Raw genomic sequence first — 22,500 nt, forward strand, 5'->3', positions numbered from 1 at the left:
TATTAATAATAATAATGATGATGATAATATTAATATTATTATTATTTTTATTGATAATAAAGATAATAACAATAATACAACTAGTAGGATTATAATAATAGTAGTAGTAGTAGTAAAAATGATAAACAATAATGACATTGTCAATAATGACAATAATAATAATGATGATGATAATATTATTATTATTATTATTATTATTATTATTATTAATAATAATAATAATTATTATATTAATTAATATTTTGATGGTGATAATTATAATAATCTTGTTATTATTATTAATAATAATAATAATGATGGTGATATTAATAACTGTCTCCCTGTCCGTCCCCCTGCAGTCCAAGGGGCTGAGGACTCAGAACGAGCAGCTGGTGCTGGTGAACACCGGTCTGGGGTCAGAGGTCAACAAGCTGCAGAAACAGCTGGAGCTGGTCCGGAGTCAGCAGGGAGGAGGAGGACAGCTGTCCTCCCTGCAGGACGAGCTGGTGACACTCAGAGACCAGCTGCAGGAGGCGTCCGTCAACAGGAAGAGGCTGGAGGACGAGCACGGCACCGAGAAGATGGACCTCAGACAGGTGAGAGGACAGAGGGGAGGACAGGGGGGAGGACAGAGGAGGACGTAGGAGAGGACGGAGGAGAGGACGGAGGACAGAGGACAGAGGAGGGTATATCTGTGACGGTGTAACAGCCCGGACACACCAGGAACGTCAGGAGCACGTGGCGGCTGCGTGATTCAAGCGTCGGGTGTTCACACCAGCTGATGGACGTGTAGTTAGAGCCAGCAGAAAGGTTCAGGACCGTGTGGTAATTTATAAATAATAGTAATAATCCACCATTAAAACTCCGTACTGTATTCATTCATGGAGCTCTCAAAGTCACTGCATGTTCTACAACACTCTCCGGCATATATTTCAGAATAAAAGCCTTGTGTTAACAAATGAAGGAATTCTGTTCATAGAAAAGACGCTTGAGGGCTTTTATTTTGAAATGAAAGCAGGAAGTGTTGATTTCAAAATAAGTCTTTACTTTTTTTTCCTCCCCGTAACATATTCTACAGATAGACATGTAAACGGTATTAATGTAGCTGATATGATGTTAATATACAGTCAATACATCACCTCCACTGTCTGTTGCTGCTGTGAGACGCACGGCTCGCGGCAAAAACAGGCGAGACCTCGAATCTCTAGAAGAGACGCAGCTGAGTCGTGCGTCTCAGGCGGGCAGTGTGGCTGCTCTAACCTGTTAACACGGACGCCGAAATAAAAAACAACAGGTAACGCAGCCGCCACGCTGCTGACGCTCCCAGTGTGTCCACGCTGTTAGAGGAGATGATGGAGACTCAGGGGAGGACTCTGATCTAAATGTCCATCAGAGATGTGAGAATGCTGGTTAGCTGTCTCTCTGTGTAACAACAGCATGATGATGATGATGATGATGATGATGGTGTTTCAGAGGGTGGAGGAGCTGGAGACGGAGAACGCTCTGCTGAAGAAAGACAAAGAAGAGATGAACCAGAAGATCCTCCAGCTGTCAAAGAGCTCCGGAGGTACACATCCAGCTGTTTCACCCTCTCACCCTCTCCCATCCAGATGTTTAACCCTCTCACCTGAACAAATCCAGCTGTTTCACCCTCTCACATCCAGCTGTTTAACCCTCTCACATCCAGCTGTTTAATCCTCTCACACCCTCTCACATCCAGATGTTTAATCCTCTCACACCCTCTCACATCCAGATGTTTAATCCTCTCACCTGAACACATCCAGATGTTTAACCCTCTCACATCCAGCTGTTTAATCCTCTCACACCCTCTCACATCCAGATGTTTAATCCTCTCACCCTCTCACATCCAGCTGTTTAACCCTCTCACCCTCTCACATCCAGCTGTTTAACCCTCTCACATCCAGCTGTTTAACCCTCTCACCTGAACACATCCAGCTGTTTAACCCTCTCACCTGAACACATCCAGCTGTTTAACCCTCTCACCTGAACACATCTAGCTGTTTAACCCTCTCACACCTGAACACATCCAGCTGTTTAACCCTCTCACCTGAACACATCTAGCTGTTTAACCCTCTCACACCTGAACACATCCAGCTGTTTCACCCTCTCACCTGAACACATCCAGCTGTTTAACCCTCTCACCTGAACACATCCAGCTGTTTAACCCTCTCTCACCTGAACACATCCAGCTGTTTAACCCTCTCACCTGAACACATCCAGCTGTTTAACCCTCTCACCTGAACACATCCAGCTGTTTCACCCTCTCACCTGAACACATCCAGATGTTTAACCCTCTCACCTGAACACATCCAGATGTTTAACCCTCTCACCTGAACACATCCAGCTGTTTAACCCTCTCACCTGAACACATCCAGCTGTTTCACCCTCTCACCTGAACACATCCAGATGTTTAACCCTCTCACCTGAACACATCCAGCTGTTTCACCCTCTCACCTGAACACATCCAGATGTTTAAACCTCTCATCTGAACACATCCAGCTGTTTCACCCTCTCACCTGAACACATCCAGCTGTTTCACCCTCTCACCTGAACACATCCAGCTGTTTCACCCTCTCACCTGAACACATCCAGATGTTTAACCCTCTCACCTGAACACATCCAGCTGTTTCACCCTCTCACCTGAACACATCCAGATGTTTAAACCTCTCACCTGAACACATCCAGCTGTTTCACCCTCTCACCTGAACACATCCAGCTGTTTCACCCTCTCACCTGAACACATCCAGCTGTTTAACCCTCCCATGTGGATGTTTCAGACGACAGCAGGGTGTCTCAGAGGGAGACGTCTCTGCAGAAGGAGATGGACGATGAGAGGCAGCGGTACCAGAACCTCCTCAAAGAGTTCTCCAGACTGGAGCAGAGATACGACAACCTGAAGGAGGAGGTGTCTCTGAGCAAGGTGACCTCATCACTGACACCTGTTCTCACCTGGTGACCTCATCATCCAGATAACAGCTGATTAATAACGTTAGTAACCGTCTTCCTCCTTTAGTTCCAGCCGGGCCACAAGAGGAACCCGTCCAATCAGAGCAGCCTGGAGTCGGACTCTAACTACACGTCCATCTCCACCTCTGAGGTCGGAGACACCGAGGACGCCATCCAGCTGGTGGAGGTGAGTCTGAGAGGATGGGTGGAGCTGGTATAACTGGGTGGAGCTGGTTTTAACTGGATGGAGCTGGTTTTAACTGGGTGGAGCTGGTTTAAACTAGATGGAGCTGGTTTTAACTGGGTGGAGCTGGTTTAAACTAGATGGAGCTGGTTTTAACTGGGTGGAGCTGGTTTAAACTAGATGGAGCTGGTTTTAACTGGGTGGAGCTGGTTTTAAAGCTGGTTTTAACTGGTCCTCGTCCCCGGTGCAGGACATGGGAGTGGAGAAGGCTGCGATGGACATTAGTCTGTTCGTGAAGCTGCAGAAGAGAGTCCGAGAGCTGGAGCAGGAGAGGAAGAGACTGCAGGTCAACCTGGACAAGATGGAGGAGCTCTCCAAGCGCAGGGTGACGTCTGGTTTCATTTATACTCACAACAGAATCTTCTCTGATTATTACTCTGAGATAATCTCACTGTCATGTTTCTGTTGGCTTCATTAAAGGGATCCAAGAGTTCCACCTCCGAGCAGGAGAACGCTGATCTGGCCTACAACACCCTCAAGGTACAAAACCACTTCACCTCCTCACATGGAGGACGGAACCTGCCAAAATAAATCAATAAATGACTCGATAAATAAATAAATATGCCATGAAACGTAGCAAATATTAATTAATTAATTGATAAAATGTGACTATATTTCTGTTTTAATTTGCTTTTTAAAATTGATTTACCTTTGTTATTAATTCCCTTATTTATTTATTTAATTATTTATGTATCTATTTTCATGAATATTTACATTTATTTAATTGCATTTTCTTTATATATGCATTTATTATTGCATTTATTTTTTATTTGTTTATATAGAAAATAAATGCAGTAATAAAAACATACATTTAAAAATTCATAAAAATAAATACAGAAATAAATAAAAGGGAAAATTAAACAGAAGAGTAAATAAAGGGAATTAATACAAAGATAAATAAATGAAAAAGCTATTTAAAACAGAAATGTAAATTAATTAATAACTACATTTATTTTTAATATTATTTTATTATATTTGTAATTACTGAGTCATTTATTTATTCATTTATTTGAGATCTCTTTCTGTGTATACTGTAATATATCTGGGTTGTGTCGTCGTGCAGAGAGAGGAGCTGGAATCAGAGAACAAGAAACTGAAGAACGACCTGAACGAGGTGAGGAAGACCATCGCCGAGCGGGCGTCTCAGAACAACTCGTCCAACGAGCTGCAGGACGGCTACAACCTGCTGCTGAGTCAGCTCAAATCAGCCAATGAGGAGCTGGACGCCCGCAAGGAGGAAGTCCTCATTCTGAGGACGCAGATCGTCAGCGACGCCCAGCTACGGGAGAAGAACGACCACATCGTGAGTGAAGCAGAACGCTGGGTCACATTTACTCTCCAGCAGGTCGTCACAATAAAGAAAACAATAACTTATTAATTATTAATGTCGATGTTACTGTCGGTTACTGACGCTGTCGGTTACTGTTACTGTCGGTTACTGTTACTGTTGGTTATTGTCGGTTACTGTTACTGTCGGTTACTGTTACTGTCGTTTACTGTTACTGTCGGTTATTGTCGGTTACTGTTACTGTCACTATCGGTTACTGTTACTGTCGTTTACTGTTACTGTCGGTTATTGTCGGTTACTGTTACTGTCACTATCGGTTACTGTTACTGTCGGTTACTGTCGGTTACTGTCGGTTACTGTCGGTTACTGTCGGTTACTTTCGGTTACTGTTACTGTCGGTTACTGTTACTGTCGGTTACTGTCGGTTACTGTCGGTTACTGTCGGTTACTGTCGGTTACTGTCGGTTACTTTCGGTTACTGTCACTATCGGTTACTGTTACTGTCGTTTACTGTTACTGTCGGTTATTGTCGGTTACTGTTACTGTCACTATCGGTTACTGTTACTGTCGGTTACTGTCGGTTACTGTCGGTTACTGTCGGTTACTGTCGGTTACTGTCGGTTACTTTCGGTTACTGTTACTGTCGGTTACTGTTACTGTCGGTTACTGTCGGTTACTGTTACTGTCACTATCGGTTACTGTTACTGTCGGTTACTGTCGGTTACTGTCGGTTACTGTCGGTTACTGTCGGTTACTGTCGGTTACTTTCGGTTACTGTTACTGTCGGTTACTGTTACTGTCGGTTACTGTCGGTTACTGTTACTGTCACTATCGGTTACTGTTACTGTCGGTTACTGTCGGTTACTTTCGGTTACTGTCACTGTCGGTTACTGTTACTGTCGGTTACTGTTACTGTCGGTTACTGTTACTGTCACTATCGGTTACTGTTGGTTACTGTTGGTTACTGTTGGTTACTGTCGGTTACTGTCACTATCGGTTACTGTCGGTTACTGTTACTGTCGGTTACTGTCACTATCAGTTACTGTTGGTTACTGTCGCTGTCGGTTACTGTCGGTTGCTGTTGCTGTCGGTTACTGTTGCTGTCGGTTACTGTTACTGTCGGTTACTGTTACTGTCGGTTACTGTTGCTGTCGGTTACTGTTGCTGTCGGTTACTGTTGCTGTCGGTTACTGTTGCTGTCGGTTACTGTTACTGTCGGTTACTGTTGCTGTCGGTTACTGTTACTGTTGGTTACTGTTGCTGTCGGTTACTGTCGGTTGCTGTTGCTGTCGGTTACTGTTGCTGTCGGTTACTGTCGGTTGCTGTTGCTGTCGGTTACTGTTACTGTCGGTTACTGTTGCTGTCGGTTACTGTTGCTGTCGGTTACTGTTACTGTCGGTTACTGTTGCTGTCGGTTACTGTTGCTGTCGGTTACTGTCGGTTGCTGTTGTCGGTTACTGTTGCTGTCGGTTACTGTTGCTGTCGGTTACTGTCGGTTACTGTTGTTGTCGGTTACTGTTGCTGTCGGTTGCTGTTGCTGTCGGTTGCTGTTGCTGTCGGTTACTGTTGCTGTCGGTTACCATCTCTTCATGTTGGAGTTATAATATTTAATGTTTTCTCTGTTTCAGCAGGAAAGTAATAAAGTTGCTGAACTGAACAACAGCAAAGAGCCGGTGGACAAAGAGGAAGCTCTGGAGGCGTATCACGGCCTGTGTGAGTCCAAGAAGTAAGTGATTATGTATATATATACAGTATGTACTTTTATATACTCTTCCTTCCTCCACCACTGTGTGGCACTGATGTACTACAGCAGCTGGTGTACTAACCTCTGATGGACTACAGCTGCTCTGATGTACTACAGCTGCTCTGATGTACTGCAGCTGCTCTGATGTACTGCAGCTGCTCTGATGTACTACAGCTGCTCTGATGTACTGCAGCTGCTCTGATGTACTACAGCAGCTGGAGTACTAACCTCTGATGTACTTCAGTAGTTTGTGTTTTTGTGTTGACTAACTCTTCAGTGTCTGTCTGCTTCAGTTTCCCTCACAATCTGCTTCTGCTTTGTTTCCTCCGTCTCCGTCTCCGTCTCTGTTTCTCTCTGTCTCTCTGTCTCTGTCTCTCTGTGTCTCTGTCTCTGTGTCTCTGTCTCTCTGTCTCTCTGTCTCTCTGTCTCTGTCTCTCTGTCTCTGTCTCTCTGTGTCTCTGTGTCTCTGTGTCTCTGTCTCTCTGTCTCCCTGTCTCTCTGTCTCTGTTTCGTTGTCCTGCTGGACGCCAGCAGCACTCGGCAGGACTGGTGTTATCTGAATGAAGATGGAGAGCTGGGTCTGGCCTACCAGGGCCTCAAACAAGTGGCCAGGTCTCTGTTTCATCACTTCATCACTTCTTCTTCTTCTTCTTGTTCTGCTGCTGCTCACTGTCTAACTGCTGTGTGTTGTGTCGTGCTGCTCGCTGTATCGGGGCTTTCCTCTCAGAGATCTCATCCTGCTGTTCAGTCTGTCAAATACTCTGAAAACTCAACATCACAGTTTTACTGATCTCTAAAATACAGCTAGTTATTCTCTTTTTGTCTGTATAATATATATATATATATGTTATATATATAACATATATATATATATATATATAATATATATACATAATATATGATATATTATGTATATATATATACATAATATATATATATATAACATATATATATATATTATATATATTATATTGCCTTGACGGTCTGTTATACGTAGCAACGGTCTGTTATACGTAGCAACGGTCTGTTATACGTAGCAACAAACACTGGTTGCCCAGTAAAACCAGTAAAACCAGTAAAAGCAGCTGATAACGAGCTGCTGCAGCATCCTACTAGTCAGATGATTCATTAGGTATCCATATCCAGATGTTGATGTGTGGGTGATAACGTGGATCTGGTTGTGGTCCCGTCAGGCTGCTGGAGGCTCAGCTGCAGACTCAGTCCAGGCAGCACAACGACGAGCTGGAAGCTCTTCACACTCAGATCGAGCTGCTGAGAGACGACATCGAGAAGAAGCAGGAGATCCTCAACTACACCGCCTCGCTGTCTCCGGAGGCGCTGGTGGAGTACAGCGTCCAGCAGGAGATCACACGACTCACCAACGACAACCTGGTGAGGACAAGGAGGAGGAGGAGGAGGAGGAGGAGGAGAGAGAGGAGAAGAGAGAGGAGGAGGACAGAGAGGAGAAGGAGAAGAGAGGAGGAGGAGAGAGAGGAGAAGGAGGAGAAGAGAGGAAGAGGAGGAGGAGGAGGAGGAGGAGGAGGAAGGGAGAGGGAGGAGGAGAAGGAGGAGAAGGAGGAGGAGAAGAGAGAGGAAGAGGAAGAGGAGGAGGAGGAGGAGGAGGAGGAGGAGAGAGAGGAAGAGGAGGAGGAGAAGAGGGAGGAGGAGGAGGAGGAGGAGGAGAAGAGAGAGGAAGAGGAAGAGGAGGAGGAGAAGAGGGAGGAGGAAGGGAGAGGGAGGAGGAGGAAGGGAGAGGGAGGAGGAGGAGGAGGAGAAGAGAGAGGAGGAGGAGGAGGAGGAGGAGAAGAGGGAGGAGGAAGGGAGAGGGAGGAGGAGGGTTCATCTTCATCACGGTGTCTGTCTGTTCTCAGGACCTCAAGGAGCTGGTGGAGAAACTGGAGAAGAACGAGAGGAAGCTGAAGAAGCAGCTCAGAATCTACATGAAGAAAGTCCAGGAGTTAGAAGGTAACAGCAGCCGTTCACACCTGCAGCATTACCGTTCACACCTGCAGCATTACCGTTCACACCTGCAGCATTACCGTTCACACCTGCAGCGTTACCGTTCACACCTGCAGCATTACCGTTCACACCTGCAGCATTACCGTTCACACCTGCAGCATTACCGTTCACACCTACAGCGTTACCGTTCACACCTGCAGCATTACCGTTCACACCTGCAGCGTTACCGTTCACACCTGCAGCGTTACCGGTCACACCTGCAGCATTACCGGTCACACCTGCAGCGTTACTGTTAATACCTCTCTCTCTCTGTGTCTCTGTGTCTCTGTGTCTCCGTGTCTCCGTGTCTCTCTGTCTCTCACTCTGTCTCTGTGTCTCACTCTGTCTCTGTGTCTCTGTGTCTCTGTGTCTCTGTGTCTCTGTATCTCTGTGTCTCTGTCTCTCACTCTGTCTCTGTGTCTCTGTGTCTCACTCTGTCTCTGTGTCTCACTCTGTGTCTCCGTGTCTCTGTGTCTCACTCTGTCTCTGTGTCTCTGTGTCTCACTCTGTCTCTGTGTCTCTGTGTCTCACTCTGTCTCTGTGTCTCACTCTGTCTCTGTGTCTCTGTGTCTCACTCTGTCTCTGTGTCTCTGTGTCTCTGTCTCTCACTCTGTCTCTGTGTCTCACTCTGTCTCTGTGTCTCTGTGTCTCACTCTGTCTCTGTGTCTCTGTCTCTCACTCTGTCTCTGTGTCTCACTCTGTCTCTGTGTCTCTGTGTCTCTGTCTCTCACTCTGTCTCTGTGTCTCTGTGTCTCTGTCTCTCACTCTGTCTCTGTGTCTCTTTGTCTAACTCTGTCTCTGTGTCTCACTCTGTCTCTGTGTCTCTGTGTCTCTGTGTCTCACTCTGTCTCTGTGTCTCTGTAGTGTCTCAGGCTGCAGTTCAGAGCAGCAGGTCCAGACCGGAGCTGCTGCGTCAGGTGACCGTCCAGAGGAAGGAGAAGGACTTTGAGGGGATGCTGGAGTACTACAAGGAGGACGAGGTCCTGCTGCTGAAGACACTGATCACAGGTCAGTCCACAATCTGATCTACAGACGTCTCTTCATACGTCCACGGACACGGACGCATCGCCGTTTTCAGTCCAAAATGGCGTCCAAATGCTTGTGTGTGTGTGTCCGCTGTGTTTCAGACATCCGTCCCAACACGGTGTCGTCTACAGTCCCCTGTCTGCCAGCTTACATCCTCTTCATGTGCATCCGCCACGCCGACTACGTCAACGACGACCAGAAGGTGGAGTCTCTGCTCACCTCCACCATCAACGCCATCAAGAAGGTCCTCAAGGTCAGCGTCCTCCACACATCCTGTCTGATTAGTAACCATGGTGACGTGTTTAGTGGGCCGAGCGTTAAGTGGAGGCAGATTAAGCGTTAGCCTCCAGCTAACACCGGGAGACGTCTGTTCTTTTACTAAAATGATATATTTTCATCCCATCTGCAGAAAAACAACGAAGACTTTGAGATGACGTCCTTCTGGTTGGCCAACACCAGCCGGCTGCTTCACTGTCTGAAGCAGTACAGCGGAGACGAGGTGACACACCTGAAACACAGACCATAATACTCTCTGTTTTAACACCCAGACGTCTCATCTCCTAGATGTTAGTGTTGTATTTAGCAGAACAGGAGCAGATAAGAAGAGTTGTTGTGTTCTTGTTGTTGTTGTTGTTCAGGTGTTTATGACGCAGAACTCGGGCAAACAGAACGAACACTGTCTGAAGAACTTCGACCTGGCCGAGTACCGACAGGTGCTGAGTGACCTGTCCATCCAGATCTATCAGCAGCTCATTAAGGTGGCAGAAGGCATCATCCAGCCCATGATCGGTCAGTTCATACTCCATACAACACGTGATCAGTCAGTTCATACTCCACACAACACATGATCAGTCAGTTCATACTCCATACAACACCTGATCAGTCAGTTCATACTCCATACAACACCTGATCAGTCAGTTCATACTCCATACAACACGTGATCAGTCAGTTCATACTCCATACAACACCTGATCAGTCAGTTCATACTCCACACAACACATGATCAGTCAGATCATACTCCATACAACACCTGATCAGTCAGTTCATACTCCACACAACACGTGATCAGTCAGTTCATACTCCATACAACACGTGATCAGTCAGATCATACTACATACAACACATGATGGGTCAGTTCATACTACAATACAAAGGGTCTGTCCATCTATACATAATATAGTATAGTATACGCATTATAAAGTATAATGTACTCATTATATAGTATAGTATACGCATTATAAAGTATAATGTACTCATTATATAGTATAGTATACGCATTATAAAGTATAATGTACTCATTATATAGTATAGTATACGCATTATAAAGTATAATGTATTCATTATATAGTATAGTATACGCATTATAAAGTATAATGTACTCATTATATAGTATAGTATACGCATTATGAAGTATAATGTATTCATTATATAGTATAGTATACGCATTATAAAGTATAATGTATTCATTATATAGTATAGTATACGCATTATAAAGTATAATGTACTCATTATATAGTATAGTATACGCATTATAAAGTATAATGTACTCATTATATAGTAAAGTGATGTTTACACACTGACCCAGAGTCAGTTGGGGACTTTTCTGAGATGTTAGGAACTGGTTCCTGGTTTCTGATAACTGATTACTGAGCAGCTGTTGTTGTCGTTGTGACTCATTTCATCATCCAGTCATTCGTAATCTTAACCTCTGTTATCTGCTCTGTGTACATCCGTTACCGCGGCAACCGCCCAGCCAATGTCAACACATCCACCTCGTAGATCTGATCATGTGTCTGGTTAGAGAGACTCTGCTGTAGTTAACATCACCACCTCTCAGACGTCTGGCTGGACTCTCTGAACCCAGCAGCTGCTCTCTCTCTCTCTCTCTCTCTCTCTCTCTCTCTCTGCTTCCTGTGTTCAGTGTCGGCCATGTTGGAGAGCGAGAGCATCCCCAGCCTGGCGGGGGTGAAGCCGATGGGCTACAGGAACCGTTCGTCCAGCATGGACACGGACGCCGGCGGCCCCAGCAGCTACACCCTGGAGGCCCTGATCAGGCAGCTGGGACAGTTTCACGGCACCATGCGGGACCACGGTCTGGACCCGGAGATCGTGGGTCAGGTGGTTCGACAGCTCTTCCACTGCATCGACGCCATCACCCTCAACAACCTGCTGCTGCGCAAAGACGTGTGCTCCTGGAGCACCGGCATGCAGCTCAGGTACACCGGACTGTCTTCATTAAACAGTAGGGGGGCGGGACATAAATCTATTCACTATCTATTATTCTACTATTCTCTCTGCTTCATCTGAGTCTATGTGGAGGTAGCAGGAAGTTACCGCTTTTATTGTGGTAGTCTGAGTAACGTGACGTCATATCTTTTATTGTGGTAGTCTGAGTAACGTGACGTCATATCTTTTATTGTGGTAGTCTGAGTAACGTGACGTCATATCCGTTCCGTATCCGTCAACCAAAACAAAGCTCAGAGAGTGTAAACCGTTGGAGGGTTGTCATGGATACGACCTGCACCCTCCCATGTTAAATCCAGCGTGGTAAACACTACACATCCAGTAAAGGATGGAAACACTTTGGGTTTCACACATTGACAGGAGAAGCAGAGCTACACAGAGCAGAGCTAACGCTGCATGCTAACGTCTGAAGAAGGACAAAATGTGTCTGAAATAAGTCAGAAAAAATGCAGAAAAAAATGTAAAAAAAAAAAAGTCCGAAGTATGTCCGAAAAAGTTAGCAGAAACGTTATGGCTCTCGTCTCCGTGGTCAAACGGGCCGACGCTACAACTGTAGAGCACCCAGATACTGACATTTCTGTTCTCTGCATTGAGTGGATGAAGGTGTCTCTGTGTCCCTGATCGGTGTCTCTGTGTTCCTGATCGGTGTCTCTGTGTCTCTGATCGGTGTCTCTGTGTTCCTGATCGGTGTCTCTGTGTCTCTGATCGGTGTCTCTGTGTCCCTGATCGGTGTCTCTGTGTCTCTGATCGGTGTCTCTGTGTCTCTGATCGGTGTCTCTGTGTTCCTGATCGGTGCCTCTGTGTCTCTGATCGGTGTCTCTGTGTTCCTGATCGGTGTCTCTGTGTCTCTGATCGGTGTCTCTGTGTTCCTGATCGGTGTCTCTGTGTTCCTGATCGGTGCCTCTGTGTCTCTGATCGGTGTCTCTGTGTTCCTGATCGGTGTCTCTGTGTCTCTGATCGGTGTCTCTGTGTTCCTGATCGGTGTCTCTGTGTCTCTGATCGGTGTCTCTGTGTCTCTGATCGGTGTCTCTGTGTCCCTGATCGGTGTCTCTGTGTCTCTGATCGGTGTCTCTGTGTCCCTGATCGGTGTCTCTGTGTCTCTGATCGGTGTCTCTGTGTCCCTGATCGGTGTCTCTGTGTCCCTGATCGGTGTCTCTGTGTCCCTGATCGGTGTCTCTGTGTCTCTGATCGGTGTCTCTGTGTCCCTGATCGGTGTCTGTGTGTCCCTGATCGGTGTCTCTGTGTTGATGATCGGTGTCTCTGATCGGTGTCTCTGTGTTCCTGATCGGTGTCTCTGTGTTGATGATCGGTGTCTCTGTGTCCCTGATCGGTGTCTCTGTGTCCCTGATCGGTGTCTCTGTGTCCCTGATCGGTGTCTCTGTGTCTCTGATCGGTGTCTCTGTGTCCCTGATCGGTGTCTCTGTGTCTCTGATCGGTGTCTCTGTGTCCCTGATCGGTGTCTCTGTGTCCCTGATCGGTGTCTCTGTGTCTCTGATCGGTGTCTCTGTGTCCCTGATCGGTGTCTGTGTGTCCCTGATCGGTGTCTCTGTGTTGATGATCGGTGTCTCTGATCGGTGTCTCTGTGTTCCTGATCGGTGTCTCTGTGTTCCTGATCGGTGTCTCTGTGTCCCTGATCGGTGTCTCTGTGTTGATGATCGGTGTCTCTGATCGGTGTCTCTGTGTTCCTGATCGGTGTCTCTGTGTTGATGATCGGTGTCTCTGTGTCCCTGATCGGTGTCTCTGTGTCCCTGATCGGTGTCTCTGTGTCCCTGATCGGTGTCTCTGTGTCTCTGATCGGTGTCTCTGTGTCCCTGATCGGTGTCTCTGTGTCTCTGATCGGTGTCTCTGTGTCCCTGATCGGTGTCTCTGTGTCCCTGATCGGTGTCTCTGTGTCTCTGATCGGTGTCTCTGTGTCCCTGATCGGTGTCTGTGTGTCCCTGATCGGTGTCTCTGTGTTGATGATCGGTGTCTCTGATCGGTGTCTCTGTGTTCCTGATCGGTGTCTCTGTGTTGATGATCGGTGTCTCTGTGTTCCTGATCGGTGTCTCTGTGTCCCTGATCGGTGTCTCTGTGTCCCTGATCGGTGTCTCTGTGTTCCTGATCGGTGTCTCTGTGTTCCTTATCGGTGTCTCTGTGTTCCTGATCGGTGTCTCTGTGTTCCTGATCGGTGTCTCTGTGTCCCTGATCGGTGTCTCTGTGTCTCTGATCGGTGTCTCTGTGTTCCTGATCGGTGTCTCTGTGTTCCTGATCGGTGTCTCTGTGTTCCTGATCGGTGTCTCTGTGTCTCTGATCGGTGTCTCTGTGTTCCTGATCGGTGTCTCTGTGTTCCTGATCGGTGCCTCTGTGTCTCTGATCGGTGTCTCTGTGTTCCTGATCGGTGTCTCTGTGTCTCTGATCGGTGTCTCTGTGTTCCTGATCGGTGTCTCTGTGTCTCTGATCGGTGTCTCTGTGTCTCTGATCGGTGTCTCTGTGTCCCTGATCGGTGTCTCTGTGTCTCTGATCGGTGTCTCTGTGTTGATGATCGGTGTCTCTGTGTCTCTGATCGGTGTCTCTGTGTTGATGATCGGTGTCTCTGATCGGTGTCTCTGTGTTCCTGATCGGTGTCTCTGTGTCGATGATCGGTGTCTCTGTGTCCCTGATCGGTGTCTCTGTGTCCCTGATCGGTGTCTCTGTGTCTCTGATCGGTGTCTCTGTGTCCCTGATCGGTGTCTGTGTGTCCCTGATCGGTGTCTCTGTGTCCCTGATCGGTGTCTCTGTGTCTCTGATCGGTGTCTCTGTGTCCCTGATCGGTGTCTCTGTGTCCCTGATCGGTGTCTCTGTGTTGATGATCGGTGTCTCTGATCGGTGTCTCTGTGTTCCTGATCGGTGTCTCTGTGTTGATGATCGGTGTCTGTGTTGATGATCGGTGTCTCTGTGTCTCTGATCGGTGTCTGTGTTGATGATCGGTGTCTCTGTGTTCCTTATCGGTGTCTGTGTTGATGATCGGTGTCTCTGTGTTCCTGATCGGTGTCTGTGTTGATGATCGGTGTCTCTGTGTTCCTGATCGGTGTCTCTGTGTTCCTGATCGGTGTCTCTGTGTCCCTGATCGGTGTCTCTGTGTTCCTGATCGGTGTCTCTGTGTTCCTTATCGGTGTCTCTGTGTTCCTTATCGGTGTCTCTGTGTCTCTGATCGGTGTCTCTGTGTCTCTGATCGGTGTCTCTGTGTCTCTGATCGGTGTCTCTGTGTCTCTGATCGGTGTCTCTGTGTCTCTGATCGGTGTCTCTGTGTCTCTGATCGGTGTCTCTGTGTCTCTGATCGGTGTCTCTGTGTTCAGGTACAACACCAGTCAGATGGAGGAGTGGCTGAGAGGGAACAACCTGTACCAGAGTAACGCTGCAGCCACTCTGGAGCCGATCATCCAGGCCGCTCAGCTGCTGCAGGTCAAGAAGAAGACGACTCAGGACGCCGAGGCCATCTGCTCGCTGTGCACCGCCCTCTCCACGCAGCAGGTCCGCTCACACCGCCACCGCCACCTGATCGATCACGCCTCAGCCGATCAGAACCATCAGAACCATATAGGTATTGATCACCGTTGTCGTGTGTGTTGCAGATCGTGAAGATCCTGAACCTCTACACTCCTCTGAACGAGTTTGAAGAGAGAGTCACCGTGTCCTTCATCAGGAACATCCAGGTGAGTCTTCCTTCACTGTTCCTCCGTTAGTTAACTCCTCGTTCAGTCGCCAGGTGATTGAAACACACATCACATCAGCTGGACTCCACCGGGGGGGGGGTCATTACCTACATCCCGTCGTCGTCATCTGCGTCCCGTCGTCACCTACGTCCCATCGTCGTCACCTACATCCCATCGTCGTCACCTACATCCCATCGTCGTCACCTACGTCCCATCGTCGTCACCTACGTCCCATCGTCGTCACCTACGTCCCATCGTCGTCACCTACGTCCCATCGTCATCACCTACGTCCCGTCGTCACCTACATCCCATCGCCGTCACCTACGTCCCGTCGTCTTCACCTACGTCCCGTCGTCACCTACATCCCATCGCCGTCACCTACGTCCCGTCGTCTTCACCTACGTCCCATCGTCACCTACATCCCATCGCCGTCACCTACGTCCTGTCGTCTTCACCTATGTCCCATCGTCATCTACATCGCATCGCGTCATCTAGGTCCCATCGTCTTCACCCACGTCCCATCGTCGTCACCTACGTCCCATCGTCGTCATCTAGGTCCCATCGTCTTCACCCACGTCCCATCGTCGTCACCTACGTCCCATCGTCGTCATCTAGGTCCCATCGTCTTCACCCACGTCCCATCGTCGTCATCTACGTCCCATCGTCGTCATCTACGTCCCATCGTCGTCATCTAGGTCCCATCGTCTTCACCCACGTCCCATCGTCGTCACCTACGTCCCATCGTCTTCACCCACGTCCCATCGTCGTCATCTACGTCCCATCGTCGTCACCTACGTCCCATCGTCGTCATCTAGGTCCCATCGTCTTCACCCACGTCCCATCGTCGTCATCTACGTCCCATCGTCGTCATCTACGTCCCATCGTCGTCACCTACGTCCTGTCGTCATCACCTACGTCCTATCGTCATCGTCGTCACCTACGTCCCGTCGTCTTCACCTACGTCCCGTCGTCTTCACCTACGTCCTGTCGTCTTCACCTAAGTCCCGTCGTCTTCACCTACGTCCCGTCGTCTTCACCTACGTCCCGTCGTCTTCACCTAAGTCCAGTCGTCTTCACCTACGTCCCGTCGTCATCACCTACGTCCTATCGTCATCGTCTTCACCTACGTCCCGTCGTCATCACCTACGTCCCGTCGTCTTCACCTACGTCCCGTCGTCTTCACCTACGTCCAGTCGTCTTCACCTACGTCCCGTCGTCTTCACCTACGTCCCGTCGTCATCACCTACGTCCCGTCGTCTTCACCTACGTCCCGTCGTCTTCACCTACGTCCAGTCGTCTTCACCTACGTCCCGTCGTCATCAACTACGTCCTGTCGTCATCGTCTTCACCTACGTCCCGTCGTCTTCACCTACGTCCCGTCGTCTTCACCTACGTCCTGTCTTCATCACCTACGTCCTGTCGTCCTGTCTTCATCACTTAAGTCCCGTTGTCACCTACGTCCTGCCTCCATGTCTCCCTGTCCAACCTCCATGTCTCCCAGTCCAACCTCCATGTCTCCCTGTTTAACCTCCATGTCTCCCTGTGTGTCCAGAATCGTCCTCAGCAGAGGACCGATGCTCCTCAGCTCCTGATGGACACCAAGCACGTGTTCCCCGTCCTCTTCCCGTACACGCCGTCAGCCCTCAGCCTGGAGACGCTGCACATCCCTGCCTCCCTGGGCCTCGACTTCCTCATCAGGGTCTGAAGGTCCCTGAAGGTCCCACAGCAGACCTGCTGTTAGTCCAGGACCAGGACACACTGACCCCACATCACCTTTAGTCCAGGACCGACTGACGTAAGAGACAGAATGAACAGAAGTGAACGGGAAACAGGAGACAGGAGAGAGTCCAGCAGGATGAAGAAGGTCAGTGAGAAGTTTGAGGAAAGCTCAGGAAGGACGGAGAGACAGAGTGGTAATGCTTTACATGGTTATCTGTGTAAGGAGACGTCTTTACATCTAACAAACACTACGAGACCGCTCACATGCAGGACACTGACAGTTACATCCTTTATTCACTCGTTGTCTCAGAGACTCCTTTCTCTCCGTGTCGGGGTGGAAACTGAATAAACGAAGCGTGTGAAGTGGAGGAAGTGGTCCAGTCGGTTTTACAGGAACACGTTCTATCAGTCTGGATCATTAAAGCTCACTCTGACACCTTTAATCAATCAGAAGTGATCAATACTCTATTGATCTCTATCGTCTCTATTGATAATCAGCTGGATACGAAGCGGCACGGCACGCCTAGGAGTTGTTGAGATATATATATATATATATATTTAAAATATTTAATTGTGGGCGCCTGGGTTAGCTCAGTTGGTAGAGCGGGCATCCATGTATCAAGGCTTGGTCCTGACCGCGGCGGCCCGGGTTCGAATCCGGCCTGTGGCCCTTTCCGCATCCACTCTCTCTCCCCCCTTTCCAAGACTCTATCCACTGTCCTGTCATAAAAATGGAAAATGCCCCCAAAAAAATAACTAGAAAAAAAAAAAAAAAAAAAAAATATTTAATTGTGATTAAATCATAATTATAATTGCAAATTATAAACCTGGATGTCAGAGGTCAGAGGTCAAGGGACCCCTTTGAGTCCCTTATATATATATATATATATATATGGATATATATATATATATTTTTTAATATATATATATATATTATATATATATATATATATATATATATATATATTTTTTTTTTTATATATATATATATATATATATATATATATATATATATATACAGTATATGATACCAGGATCTTCAATCTAGCTTTAGAACTGAGCAACCTAAAAATCACAAGTTGCGTTAAAGAAATTTGCGTTATTATGTGTGTATATATATATATATGTATACATGTATTATGTATACATATATACACTTTATATTTATATATATATATATATATATATCTGAAACAACTCCCCGGCCGTGTGTTTTTATTTCGTTTGATTATTGGAATCTCTTTTCTTTTTATATTTCTGTGTAAAATAATTTTGACGTTTTTTGTCCCTCGGCTCATTTTGAGCTTCTTTTCTTTTTCTTGTGTGATTTTGTACAATTTTTTTGGTTTTGTGACGCTAATTAATAACTAAAATACTAAATACACACAAAGTTAACACTTCATATACTTTATGATTTAAGCGGCTGCATTCAGACCCGTCTGGTGTTTCTGTATGACGGAGGTCTGAGCCTCAGGAATCACTTGCACTTGTAGAGAACACTAATTATTCACACTAAATATTAACACTAATTATTAACACTAATTATTTACACTAATTATTAACACTAATTATTAACACACTATCTTTAGGGTAGAAAGTGAAAGAAAGCATCATCTCTATCTGAAGTGAATCTGTGATAATAACAATGAAGAAGTCCAGTTGGACTCGTTGAAGAACTTCACTGTTTAAAGAGTTTTTATCTTTTGTGTGAAAAATGTTGGAAGTTAAAAACATGAATAATATATATATATATATTTCTATAAGACTTCACGTTTCTCTGTAAGACCAGCAGCAGCAGGTTTGTAAAATAGTTCAACTTGACGGTGAAGTTCTTGAGTCTGAAACGTTGATAAATGTTTCTGTGAGTAATGTTAAATGTTTTCTGTCGCTGATGAAGCACAACAATAACTTTGTGTATTTCAAAGATTATATTTTGTAACTGACTCATAAAATACAATGTTTTCTTTGTTATTAATTCATGATTTGATGTTCTGAATCTTTGTCATCAGATTATGAATAAATACTTGTTTTTTCCAGCAAAAATTGTAGTTTCCTTTAAAAAAATAGTTTTAATATACAAAAGAAATGAAGAAATGATTTTCCTCTGACGTCGTCGGTTTAACTCTTTAATAGTTCATAATTTTAATTTCCTTTGAGCACCAACAACAATAAAGACTTTATAATAACCATCATTTATAAACGGTAAATTGATAGTTAATGAAACTTAGTTAATAGTTATTTTACTGTTAACAAACAATGGAACAATAATTCATTAGTTTATTAATTATTAGTAATGCTATAATCTATAAATTATAATTATTTCATATTATACAAACTAATGATAACATAACAACATCTATGTAATGGTTATAAATGTTTTTACAAACTATGTCTTAAAAGTTTACAAATATTATTTAATCATTAACAAATATTATTATTCTGACTTTTTTTGGGTCTTATTTTTCGGACATTTTTGACGTTTTTCAGACTTTTTTCTGCCTTTCTTATGCATTTTTTAAACACTTTTTAGACTTCTCTTCTACCATTTTGGACATTTTTCAGAAATTTTGGGGATATTTTTGGGACATTTTTCTGATTTTTTTCAGAAATGTTTTGATATTTTTTTCAGACATTGACCGGATATTTTTCTGACTTTTTTTCTGCCTTTCTTATGCTTTTTTTGGACATTTTTCGGAAAGTTTTGGGACCTTTTTCAGATTTTTTCGGACATTTTTCATACGTCTTTAAGACTTTTTTAAAACTAAAAATATATATATATATATATATATATATATATATTAACATTGAATCTCATTATAACCAAACTCACTTGAGGAGGTGTGAAATATTGTAAAAAGTCTAATACAATGGAGCATCAGTATGAAATGGAAAAAAGTAAATACTCAACAAAAAAGTCCTGCAAAAGATGTACCCAAGTACTTGGTGTACTCGGTGTACTTGTTGTACTTGGTGTACTCGGTGTACTTGTTGTACTTTGTGTACTTGGTGCACTTGTTGTACTTGGTGTACTTGTTGTACTTGGTGTACTCGGTGTACTTGTTCTACTTTGTGTACTTGGTGTACTTGTTGTACTTGGTGTACTTGGTGTACTTGGTGTACTTGGTGTACTCGGTGTACTTGTTGTACTTGGTGTACTTGGTGTACTTGGTGTACTTGGTGTACTCGGTGTACTTGTTGTACTTTGTGTACTTGGTGTACTTGTTGTACTTGGTGTACTTGTTGTACTTGGTGTACTCGGTGTACTCGTTGTACTTTGTGTACTTGATGCACTTGTTGTACTTGGTGTACTTGGTGTACTTGGTGACATCCAGAGTGGAGGAGAAGCGTTGTGTCTCTGAGAGGAGACGCAGACGTTCAGACAGACGGTGTGAACAGGAGGAGGAGGTGATTCCCACAGAGGCTCTCTGTGTGTCAGTTGTTCCAGCTGTCTGTGGTTTACCTGTCGCTCAGGTGGCTCATATGGTGAACTGTTTTAACATTCAACAGCTCAGCTTCCCTATCAGGAGTTAACATTACAGATATACACAGTTATACTATGACTAGTCAGAGTTCTTCTTCCAGATATCTGTAAGGTCATAGTGACTAGTCCGAACGACAGTTACAGATATCTAGAACCTCGTTATGACCAGTCAGAGTTGTTGTCATGACGTTGCTCATCAAGGCTTCCCATTGGATATCGGCCCAACAAAGCTGTTGACTGTTGACGTTCAAAATGCTATGCTCATAGAAAACTCGTCCGTCTCCATCTTTGTTTTTGGTCATCACCATCTTGGTTTTTGGCCGCCTCCATCTTGGTCTTTGGTCGTCTCCATCTTGGTCTTTGGTCGTCTCCATCTTGGTCTTTGGTCGTCTCCATCTTGGTCTTTGGTCGTCTCCATCTTGGTTTTTGGACGTCTCCATCTTGGTTTTTGGTTGTCTCCATCTTGGTTTTTGGTTGTCTCCATCTTGGTTTTTGGACGTCTCCATCTTGGTTTTTGGTTGTCTCCATCTTGGTTTTTGACCATCATCATCTTGGTTTTAGTCCGTCTCCATCTTGTTTTTTTGCAACCAGAAGTGACTGGATGACGACTAGTAATGCAGATATCTGCAGCTGAATTGTAGATCTATCTGTAATGAGAAACAAACACATGAAGTAGTTTGAATGGTACTGGTGAACATGTAATTCCAGATATCTTGAATCCGAGTTGTGACTCGTCAGACGGAGGTTGCAGATATCTGTAATGAACGTCCTGTCTAGATGTTAAATGTTAAAACAGCTGCAGTTCGTTGGAAGAGCTGCTTGCTGTTTTTAAAGGATGAACATAATTACGAGTGAAGGAAGAGGATGTGGTGACGAGTCATTTCTAAACCTCACCTCTGTTTGCACAACGTGCAACACCTTTCTACAGAAATACTGTCTGTCAGTCTGTCCTCAGAGTACACACTGATGAAGTACCTCATGTAGTACATAACGTAGTATAATGTGAGAGAGGAGCAGCAGGAAGCAGCGTTTGTACGGAGGACACATTCATGTGGCTGGAGGAGCTCGGGCTTCAAAGAGACGCTCAGTTTGGTGTGGCTTCACTCAAATTCATCAACATGAGATTTTACACTGTGGTTTCACGGTGGAGGTGTAAAGACGCGTGACATAAATAGATGTGCCACTTCTACAGGTATATATATACGGTGTGCATATGTACGTATATATGGGAAGGACATCCTGAACACACAAGCAGAGGAGAGGAAACACTTACTCAGGTACTGTGCTGCAGTACTTTGATTTAGTTTATATCACTTTATATTACTGCATTTCAGAGGGGAGCATTGGACTCCCTATCTATCTATCTATCTAGCGTTATCCAGTCGTCTCCTCCTGCAGTCGTCTCCAGCGGCGTAGGGGTCTAATCTGGTCCCATTGGTTCATGATAACTTTCTCAACTACCTCTGGTGATCCTGGAGAGAGAGTGACGGCACATGTTGAGACAAACCAGCATGTTATTCAGCCGTTGTTAAAGAAACAAGACAACAATAGTGGCTAGCCAGCGTTAGTTACCGGTTCAGAGAGTTATTCTGCCTCGACTTAACGCTCTGCACACTAAACACCTAAACACGTCACCATGGTTACTAACACGTCACCATGGTTACTGACTACCTACTACAAGAGGTCGGTATTATTTCTGATAATAGAAATGTTTCACGCTGGTCCTTTAAAGTCTTGGTCATGAACTTTGACCTCTGCGTGTCACCACCCTGAGCCTTGTAGGAGCGCTCGGTGGAGCAAGTTGAGGTTCAGTGTGTCGCTGAAGGACGCTTCGCCGTGGCATCGAACCGCCGACCTCGTGATTAAAGGACGGCCCGCTCTGCCCTCTGAGCCCCAAGCTGTCAATCAAACTATTATAACATCAATATGCTAATTAATAACCATCAGTAATAAACGCTAAATTGATACTTAATTTAACTTAGTTAATAATATTTTACTGTTAATGAAGTGCTTCCTTCGGTTTTGAAGCCTTGAGTTCGGCATCTTGTCCGTCTCCATCTCGGTTTAACAAACAATAATGTTTACTAATTATTAGTAATGCAATAATTTCTGTTATTCTAACAGTTTATTGCTGCAGAC

General features: G+C 45.5%; 1 protein-coding gene across 4 annotated transcripts in view; it reads left to right on the top strand.

Annotated features, from left to right (window-relative positions):
- Positions 1 to 20,287, top strand: part of myo5b (myosin VB) — a 53,671-nt gene extending 33,384 nt beyond the window's left edge. For 2 of the 4 annotated variants that reach the window (XM_037751783.1, XM_037751785.1), the window contains exons 22-39: positions 339 to 575; positions 1,453 to 1,546; positions 2,778 to 2,920; positions 3,014 to 3,133; positions 3,381 to 3,515; positions 3,611 to 3,670; positions 4,254 to 4,493; positions 6,107 to 6,204; positions 7,416 to 7,614; positions 8,094 to 8,187; positions 9,085 to 9,228; positions 9,348 to 9,499; positions 9,656 to 9,745; positions 9,885 to 10,035; positions 11,168 to 11,462; positions 14,805 to 14,979; positions 15,081 to 15,161; positions 16,714 to 17,444. In XM_037751783.1, the coding sequence (XP_037607711.1) occupies positions 339 to 575; positions 1,453 to 1,546; positions 2,778 to 2,920; positions 3,014 to 3,133; positions 3,381 to 3,515; positions 3,611 to 3,670; positions 4,254 to 4,493; positions 6,107 to 6,204; positions 7,416 to 7,614; positions 8,094 to 8,187; positions 9,085 to 9,228; positions 9,348 to 9,499; positions 9,656 to 9,745; positions 9,885 to 10,035; positions 11,168 to 11,462; positions 14,805 to 14,979; positions 15,081 to 15,161; positions 16,714 to 16,866 (2,661 nt within the window). In that variant the 3' untranslated portion in view covers positions 16,867 to 17,444. Of the gene's footprint in view, positions 1 to 338; positions 576 to 1,452; positions 1,547 to 2,777; positions 2,921 to 3,013; positions 3,134 to 3,380; positions 3,516 to 3,610; positions 3,671 to 4,253; positions 4,494 to 6,106; positions 6,205 to 7,415; positions 7,615 to 8,093; positions 8,188 to 9,084; positions 9,229 to 9,347; positions 9,500 to 9,655; positions 9,746 to 9,884; positions 10,036 to 11,167; positions 11,463 to 14,804; positions 14,980 to 15,080; positions 15,162 to 16,713; positions 17,445 to 20,276 lie in introns of those variants that run through there. The other 2 variants (XR_005204289.1, XM_037751784.1) reach the window with 2 other exon arrangements.
- The last annotated feature ends 2,213 nt before the right edge of the window (positions 20,288 to 22,500 follow it).

This window comes from Sebastes umbrosus, chromosome 19 (genome assembly GCF_015220745.1).
Source record: "Sebastes umbrosus isolate fSebUmb1 chromosome 19, fSebUmb1.pri, whole genome shotgun sequence".
NCBI lineage: Eukaryota > Metazoa > Chordata > Actinopteri > Perciformes > Sebastidae > Sebastes > Sebastes umbrosus.